This window comes from Bison bison, unplaced genomic scaffold (assembly GCF_000754665.1).
Source record: "Bison bison bison isolate TAMUID 2011002044 unplaced genomic scaffold, Bison_UMD1.0 scf7180017864184, whole genome shotgun sequence".
Taxonomy (NCBI): Eukaryota; Metazoa; Chordata; class Mammalia; order Artiodactyla; family Bovidae; genus Bison; species Bison bison.
This window is the reverse complement of record NW_011494756.1, coordinates 2,767,577-2,777,129: the sequence shown is the minus strand read 5'-3', so window position 1 is coordinate 2,777,129 and position 9,553 is coordinate 2,767,577. Positions and strand designations below refer to the sequence as shown.

Genomic DNA, 9,553 nt, shown 5'->3' with positions numbered 1-9,553 from the left:
CTCTTCGATGATGGTGATGAAGCAGTATGTCCTGAAACTGATTATTGGACCAGAAACACACTTAATGAAGTCCTTCTTGGGGTCTATTGCCTTTTTTCATCATGAAGGGTAGTCAGAGAGTTTGTACAACTCAGCTCATCACTCATCATTATAATATGTACCAGAGAGTTTCACCCAAATAATGTTAGCTACCATGATGTGAAATTAGATATGAAATAAATAGTGCCACCACAAAAAAAAAAAATAAAAAAAATTAAAAAAAAAAGAAGGATTTGTAAGATACTGAGTGACACACAAAATCACAAAGGAAAAAAAACTAAGAGGTTTGACACAGAAGTTTCTTCTGTTTGCAAAAGAAAAGCAAAGTTAAAAAACCACAGTCTGTAAAATGTGTTTATAAAAATGACCAAAGGTTAATACATTTACAGCATGGGAAATTCATATAAACTGGTTAGAAACACTTAGAGCCTCCAGTTGAAGAATTTACAAAGGACATGAACAGTCAACTCACAATGAAAGAAATAAAAACGAATCACTTAACATCAGCAAAAATACCCAACCTTGCTAGCAGTCAAACTAAAACTCAGAAGTGGCTTACGTTTCACCTGTTAAGTCAGGAGCATATCTTATAACGTTCTCCACTGTTGCCAGAAGCTGCTGATCCTCCTGTGGCCGTGGCCTTGCAAAGTGGCAGAACTTTTGAAAACTACTTAGTATACACCAAGAGTCTTGAAAATGTAATGTACTATGACCCAGTCATCCCACTTCTGGGAATTTATCTGTAGGAAAAATAAAAGCAGCCAGTATAATATTAATTTTAATTTAAAATTTAATTTTAAAGAAATATTTTAGGAGAGTAGAATAAGTTTAAGGCTTCCCAGGCGGCACTAATGGTAAAGAATCCGCCTGCCAATGCAGGAGACCTAACAGATGTGGGTTCAATCCCTGGGTCGGGAAGATCCCCTGGAGCAGGAAATGGCAACCCACTCCAGGACTCTTGCCTGGAGAATCCCACGGACAGAGGAGCCTGGCAGACTGTGGGCAATAGGGTTGCAAAGAGTCAGACGTGACTGAAGCAACTTAGCATGTTCACACATGCATGCAGAATAAGTTTACTCCATGGATATAATACTATCACTTAAAACTATTAATTCATAATTATTTTTATAAATTTTTTGAGAGCCAGCTGTATCTCAGGTATATACAACAACATGGGAAAATACAAAAAGTTATTATTATATTTTATAAATATTGTATGTTATATTTTATAATACAATAATATAGTCTTCAACAATGCTTACCATGAGCCAGGCATTGTTCTTGGTGCTTTGCATATAAAAAACCACTTGAGTCTCACAACAAATGTATGAGATACTGATATTATTTCCATTTCTTAGATAATTGGAGCACAAAGTTAAATACCTTGTCCCAGGTCATACAGCTCCTGAGTGGGACAGATGGCATTCAAACTCAGGTATTCTGGATCTTAAGTCCTTATTCTTAACCACTATGCAATTAATGGCAACAATTTTTAAATTGAGATGTTGACTTTTTAAAAAATGAAAATACCAAAAATGTAATAGTATTTGTATTGAGGCAGAAAGAGGGTTGGTATTTTTTTCTGGGCTCAGTTGCTCAGTTTTTGTCATTTTAAATTGCAAAATATTTAGGTTTGTAAATTCTCTTCAGTTGGCCGTCCTTGAGTTTGAGGTTGCATTACCTGTGCACGGGCGTCCTTCACCAGAAATCTTTGTGATGCTGAAGATGAATGACCACTGGGATCATAGTGAGCCTTGGACTGGGCTGACAAGGGCACCTGGCTCACACCCTACAGATACAGCGAAGGGGCATGTGAAGGGGAAAGGAAGCTGTGTAGACAGAGGATTACACGGTGAATGGGCTGGGCTTGCCTTGCCATGCTGTCGCCCAGAGTATCTGCCATGGCTCCCGTATAGTTGGCTTCCCTGGCTGCTCGTCTGTAAAGAATCTGCCTGCAATGCAGGAGGCCTGGGTTTGATCCCTGGGTTAGGAAGATCACCTGGAGAAGGAAATGGTAACTCACTCTAGAATTCTTGCCTGGAGAATCTGCATTTCTTAATTTAGGTAGCTCTCCCCAGGGCCATAAGCCTGAGGGTACTTGAAGCTATTCTTAAAGATGGTAATTAAAATTATCTGTTTTTATTTATTTAGTCCACACTGTGCAGCTTGCAGGATCTTAGTTCCCCAACCAGAAATTGAACCTGCGTCCCCTGCAGTGGAAGGGCAAAATCTTAACCCTGGACCACCAGCAAAGTCCCCAAAATTTATCTGTTTTAATTCCAAAAGCTAGTTTAATCATGCACAATATTCTGTTGGTAAGACCAGTCTTAGAGGATGGATTTGGTCAGGCAATGCTGGGGACTCAGGGCCCCCACTGAAAATATTCTGTTTGTCTACAAAATGTGACTGAACTGGTTCAATATTTAGATAAGAGACTGGCAGTCGTGGTGCTGGCTTTCCGGGTACCAAAGGAGGGATGTGAGTTAAAGGCATGTTCCATCCCTGCACGTGCGTCGGTAAGTGAGGTCACCTCCTGTCTGTGCAGGAACCAAGTTCATTTCTGCTCAGGAGCAAGAGTTTTTAAATTGCCAACTGAAGTAAGAGTTGGGTGCTCTAGGCATAAGGAAGTACAGCTCTTCAAAGAGAAACACTGAAAACATTGTAAACTGGTAAATATTTTTCCTTCCTCTTTTTACACACATGTTTTAATTGGACAAGTCATTCATGGTCACTGCATAAAAATGTTGAAAGCCAAATTAAAAAACAACAAGCATAAAGCTGGTCATTTGATACACTAAATGTAACCACCATTACAGCTTTACTTCTGGACTTTTTATGCCTATATACAAAATATCACTTATTTTTTTAATCTCCTAATAAAGTTTGTTTCTAACAGTTTGCAGTCACCAAATTACTTAATTGGCTGATTTGAACGGAACTGAAGCACAGTCTCCTTACAGTTGCAACCCTAAACTACCCTAAGACGATGAGGTTGCATTGAATTGGCTTGGGGACGATTGACATCTAAACACTGAGTCTCTTGAACATGAACAGTGGATCAATCACAGATACTTGGCTTTAGAATGTTCATTTTTATTTATTACAGTTTACCTTCAAGTGGTATTATACCACTTCATTTAGTATAAGAACCTCACAATAATTTCTCCTCTCCCAGCCTTCATGTTACTTTCATCATATATTTACCTGTTATAAATACTACATTATTTTTGAACAAATTACTTTTATTATATTTTAAAGAGATGTTAAATAGTCAGAAAAGGTTGTCTGTCTACTCATGAAGTTATCGTTTCCAGTGTTCTTCATTCTTTTTGTGTAGATCCATGTTTTTATATTTGGTGTCATTTTCCTACTGCCTGAAGAACTTCTTTTTACCATTTCTTACAATTTGGGTCTGTGGTAATGATTTCTTTTAGCTTTTTCTTCGTCTTTCTTTTCTTCTTTTGCTGCACCACACAGCATGTGGGATCTTTAGTTCCCCAACTAAGGATTGAACCCATGACCCCTGGAGTGGAAGCACAGAATCTTAACCACTGAACCACAAAGGAAGTCCCTCTTGCCTCCATTTTTGAGATATATCCTCACTGGGTATAAAGTTTCAGGTTGACAGTTGTTTCTTTCGGTACTTTAAAGAAGTTGCTCCATTACTTCTCCATTGCATTGCTTCCAGCGAGAAATCTGCCATCATATTATTTACTTTTGTTCCTCTGCACATAATGTAGCTTTTTTCCTCTGGCTGCTTTTAGGATTTTTTATTTATCACTCATTTAGAGCTATTTGATTATGATGTCTCTTGGTATGGATTTCTTTATCTTTCTTATGCTTAGAGTTCATTATGTTTCTTGGATCTGTAGATGTATGGTTTTTCCTCAAATTTGGAAAATTTTTTGTGTTTTCAGATATTTCTTCTGCCCTCCCCTCCCGGTTAGGAACTAAAGTTGAGCTTAAGCTACCAGCAGGCATCCCACAGCTCACGGATGCTCTTTTCATGTTTGTGACTCTTTTTCCTCTCTCTTTCATTTCAGATCATTTCTGTTGCGATTATCTTCAAGTTCACTGATCTTTCCTTCTGCCGTGTCTAAGTCGCTAATAATCCCATCCAGTCTGTTTTTCATCTCAGACACTATGATTTTCATCTCTCGGAATTTGGATTGGGTCTTTTTTATATCGTTTCTATCTCCACTTAACTTTCTGAACATATAGAATACAGTTACAATAAGTGCTCTTATGGCATTTCCTGTAAAGTCTAGCAACTTTGTCAGTTCCTGGCAAATCTGATTGGTTGATTATTCTTTCTGGTTTTGGGTAGTGTCTTCTTGTTTCCTGGCATGCCTGACCATCTTTGTTTGATGTCAGACACTGTGATGGTTGCCTTGTTGGGTGCTGTACACTTTATATTCCTATAAATACTCTTGACTTTTGTCTTAGGCATTATTTGGCAACTTTGATCTTTTGAGGGTCTTGCTTTTATGATTTGTTAGGCAGGTCTGGAGCAGTGCTCCATCCAAGAGACTAATCATTACCCACTAGTAAATGTTTTTCTACTCAATGCCTTGGGAATTATGAGCTTTTCTAATTTGGCTAGTGGAAACAGACACTGTTCTTGAAGCCTTTCAGATGGCTTTTTCCCCTTTAACTTTGGGTGGTTTCCTCACACACGTGCTCTGATCCCGACTCTTCTGAGTGTCCTCGGGGGGCCATCTGCAGGTCTCTGGGTTCTTCTCCTGTGCTTCTCTTTCCTCTCGGGTGCTCTGTCCTGCAAAGTCCAGGCATGTTAATCTCCTCAGAGCCTCAGCTCTGTCTCCTCAGTTCAGTGAGTCTGCCAGCTGGTTCCCTATCCCTGCACCACAGCCTGGATGGTGAAGTCTCTCAAGGCGGGAAGCAGGGCAATCCGAGGGCCCACCTCTTGTCTTCCCTTTCTCTCAGGGGTCACTTCTCTTCATTGCCTCACATCCAGTGTTGTGAAGATTATTGTTTGATAAATTTTGTCTGGTTTTTTTTTCATTGTTTCAGTAACAGCGGTCAAATCCAGTCTCTGACACTCTGTCTTGAAAAGAAGCAGAAGTCTCCTGATGCTAGATTTTCTTGGCCTCTTGATTTGTTTACTACTGGCTTTGAGGGAGAGCCCAGTGCCCTGATGAAGAGCACTGGCACTAGAATCAGACCATGTGATGCTCTGGTCCACCACTTCTTAGCCGCGCGACCAAAGCCATGTTAACCTGGCTCTGTCTCCCTTCCCTTGTCTGTAAAATGGGGAGGATAATGGTCATGGCTCATTGGATTTTTGAAAGGCTAAAACGAGATCATGCATTTAAAGCATGACGCAGTTTCTAGAACTTGGTAACACGTTCATCTTAGCTATAATTTAAATTATTATAAGACCCCAATAAATACTTGCCAATTGAATATCTACTCTTGGCCCAAGAACCATATGTGTCATCATCATAGGTGACTGGGACCTGGGACCCAGCACTGGCAAAGCAGGAAACCTCAGTGTATGCTCCCTGAATGAAGGTGTAGCCAGGAGGCCCCAACTCTCCGCCACCCATGATTGCTATTATTCTAGGGTTTTCATCTCCTAAATAACAGACCTGGTTTTTTTTTTTTTTTTTAATTTTTCAGGGGAAGACAGGAAGACCCCCAGTGAATCAAATAGCCCCTCTTCCTCATCCCTCTCAGCTCTGAGTGATTCGGCCAACAGCAAGGACGATTCAGACAGCTCTCAGAAGAACAAGAGTGGAAGTAACCTGCTGGTCATCTCTGTCATGCCTGGGAGCCAGCCCTCCCTGAATAGTGAGGAAAAGCCAGAAAAAGGTAAGGGAGGAGGTGGGCTGGGCTGCTCAGTCCTATCCACTCTGCAGGGATGACCCAGTCTTGAGATAAAGCCTGGAGAGAAGTGATGTTGCGAAGCAGATATTAGGCCTGGGAACAGTATAACACATAGCCTCTAAAATTTGCATGTGGATTTTTGACTTAGTTTGCATCGGTGTATGGAATGAAAGGATGGAGAGTGTGACATTGATGCCAAAACTGTGCCTTTAACTCATGTTAGCGCAGAGATGCAGGGAGCGGTGCCTGGAACAGTGTAGCTGGGGGGAAAGAGAAGGAGGGTAGTCTCCATCCTACCCCTGCCCTCCTCTCCCTCTGCCCCCTGCACCGGTACACCCAGCCTCGGTCCTTGCAGGGTTCGAATGCGTTTTTTGCAACTTTGTCTGCAAGACGAAGAACATGTTTGAGCGCCATCTGCAGATCCACCTCATCACCCGGATGTTTGAGTGCGACGTGTGCCACAAGTTCATGAAGACCCCCGAACAGCTGCTGGAACATAAGAAATGCCACACTGTCCCCACCGGTGGGCTCAAGTAAGGAAAGCAAGTACAGAACCTTTTACTGTGTTGTTTTATTAAACACCCTGCCTCCACCCCTGCCCCATCCCCTCCCCTGAAGGTTTTTGGGGTCATGGAGAGGGGGAGCTTGGCCTGGGTGGGGGCATTAGTCGGGCACACCTCTGCTGCCTTTAGCTGGATAGGAATTAGACCTGTCCCCAAGGGGGTCTGCAGATGTCAGCACAAGACTCCCATTTCCCAAGATGGTCAACTCGCTGAAGCAGCCCAACACGGGCATGTAAGAGCAGACTCAGCCTACACCACTTGAGTTCCGTTCAGATTTGATTGTAAGGGACTTAGGGGTTATAACCTGTCCGCACGTGCAAATCATTACACTGTCACTGCACTTCACCATCTCTATTTTTTAGATGATTTGCCACAAGTCTTTTAAATAAGCACTACAACTACCCCAACCACACCCGCCTCCAGATATCGGATACTTGCCAGTGTGAACAGGCAAGAGGCAACATTTTCATGCAGAGATCACGTGCCTCGTGTCTTCCTGCAAACATGCCTTACGCCTTCCCGGGAACTGGAATTGGGATCTCGCTGGTGTCGCCTTCGTGAGATCTGACACCTCTGATCACATGTTCTTTGCAGATCCCCAAAGACCTAGACAATGAGCATCATCATTAACCAACATTTGCAACAAGCCCTCTGGTCAGAAGAGAGACCCATCCGTTATTATCAAAACACGCTGTGTGTCTGGCTTGATAATAGGTGCTAAAGGGCAAACAAGGAATAAAACATAATTCCACCCTCGGGAAATGTACGTCCGAGCTCTACCAGAGTTTCATCTTCCTGGCGCTTCTGAAATCAGAGGCCCCGTTCACGAGGCTCTTGTGTTCTAGGAAAGGAGAAAGAAGCATCTGTCACTGGGCACAGAAAGACACACCATTTTCAAAGCATAATTATTCATGTTTAGCTGAACTGATGGTGTAATTAAAAGAATGAAAAATGACATTTTACTTAACACAAGAACAAGAACACCTCTTGTTTTTAAAAACATGTTTATCTTTGAAACTCACAGCTTGCCAAGAGAAGAGGCATGACTGTCCTGAATGGGCGAGGGGTGGAGCGACCCAGCAGGAGCTCGGGAGTCAAGTGTGGGGGGCAATGCAGGGTGGAGTCCCTGGGCTCCGGCCTGGTCAGGGGAACCCTCCTCAAACACTCCTCCAGACAGAGGAAGTGGCACCCGCTGTCAGATCCCATTTTGGTTCATTGTTGGGGCTGATTAGGTGGGGCGGGGGGAGGGTAGGAGGAAGGGGAGTGGGGCGATGAGCATTCAAGAATACGTGAACGGGAAATGCCTAGCACGTGCTTATTTGGGAATTTGATTTGGTTTATTCCCACTGCCCCCCTCAAAATATACGCGTACTCTTACGTATTTTTTAAAAAGCCACGTATTTCCTTGGTTGGTTTAGTGCTCACTGCCCTTCCTAGAAGCCCAGTCACGCCCGTTACCTGTGGCCCCAGCCAGTTGTGGCTTTGCCAGTTAGAACCCCCTTTCCTCGGGGACCTACGGCGTTCCCGAGCCTCAGGCCCACTGGTGGGGATGCCAAGTGAACCTGATGCTTTTGCAGGTGTAGACACTTCCCATGCAGTGCTAACGGTCCCCGATGTAATAGTTCATGTTCTAGGCTGACCAAGTAGAAGAATACTTTGACAAAATTGCTAATACCTTCTGGCTATACAGTGAGTCTTTTTTGTTTTTGTTTTGTTTTCCCTTTTCCGTCTCAGAGAAGTAATTTGTCAGAGAGTCTTTACGATAAATAACGGGAACGTAGAAAACCCTTTCCCTCTGCCTGAGCAGCGAAAGAAAGATTGAGCCATGGGTCACAGAAACGTCCTTAACATGAAACAGACTGCTGATGTCTAAATTGCTTTTCTGTGATGGGACTGCTTGTACTCTATATCCTGTTCATAATGCAGATCAAATAAGATTATACTATTATTTTTCTTTTGCCGTAGCTCAGGACAGTGGTGAGTTTCAGACTCCTCTAGGTAAGGCCCAGCTTGGCGTAGGGGTTGTGTGTGCAGCTGACCTGGGAATGGGCTTTATAGTTCTCTTGCGTGCACTCTTCTGTGAGCTGAGGTTCCGAGGCTAACGGCGGGCTTGGCGCTCAGGAGCAGTGCGCGGGCTCTGGGTGTGTTGGGCTCTGCTGAAATCCTCTCCAGACCCTCTGAGGACAGTTCACTCCCGGGCCCTGCCCTTGCAGGTGCCAGTCCAGAGCCGAGGCAGCCACTTTTGCATTTGCATCCTTTTGGTAAAGAGCATACACGCTACAGCCATCATATCAACCACCGACTCGAGCCCGGCAGCTTCTACAGAGCGAAGCTCAGCAACATCTGTGAACCTGCCCCTCCCTTACCCTCCTTGCCCCTCTGGACAGCCAGGGGGCCTGGGGGCAGCATAGCCTCACTGCCTAGGATGGAGAGGCCCAGACTTTGTCCCGGGGCACAGCCCGCCCATCAGGTGATGGAGCTCTGCTAGAATCTGCCTAAATGACTTGTAGAGACCAGTCCAGTAAGGAATCAGTGCCCACTATGGGCTCCTCTACTGAGCACTGCAGAGAATGCAGAAGGAAGGGGAGTCCCGCCCGCTGAGAGCTTATGATCCCTTTGGATGACTATTATTTCCATGATGTAATAACATTAATCATTAATAATGCATTAATGATGTCTTCAAGGTCCAGATAGCAGCTGTCTCCCTCCCCGATCCCTCATTCCTAGACAGGCTGGTGGGTGGGTCTTCTCCTGAGCCCCAGTGACGGTTCTCACCTCCCTTCCCTGATGGAGACCCAGTGCTGTAGGAGAGACAGGTTTTAGGAGTCCAGATCTCTGTATCTACAGCACACTTGCTCCCACACGCACACACACACACACAGGCCTTCTCAGTCCTAACCACCCTTTAATCAGCACGATTCTGACCCCTACGACTCTCTGTTTGCTGGAGGTAGCTCTCCCCTATAAGCTGTTCTTCAAAACTCTTAGCCTTTCTGCGTGTGCTTGGTGTGGTGCATGAAAAGTCGATTCTTTGTGTTGCTCCCATCTAGAGGGGAGGTCTTGAGGGTGAGCCCTCGGCCCTGGCCGGTCGGGGGCGGGGAGGG

The 9,553-nt window shown here is 44.2% G+C and overlaps 1 protein-coding gene across 1 annotated transcript in view; it reads left to right on the top strand.

The window, feature by feature from the left end:
• The window catches only part of ZNF827 (zinc finger protein 827), a gene marked incomplete at its 5' end in the record, with an annotated part of 157,663 nt that overhangs the window by 143,812 nt on the left and 4,298 nt on the right, over nt 1-9,553 (top strand). The window contains 2 exons of the mRNA XM_010843699.1: nt 5,680-5,871; nt 6,242-6,419. Of these exons, the coding sequence (XP_010842001.1) occupies nt 5,680-5,871; nt 6,242-6,419 (370 nt within the window). The remainder of the gene's footprint in view (nt 1-5,679; nt 5,872-6,241; nt 6,420-9,553) is intronic.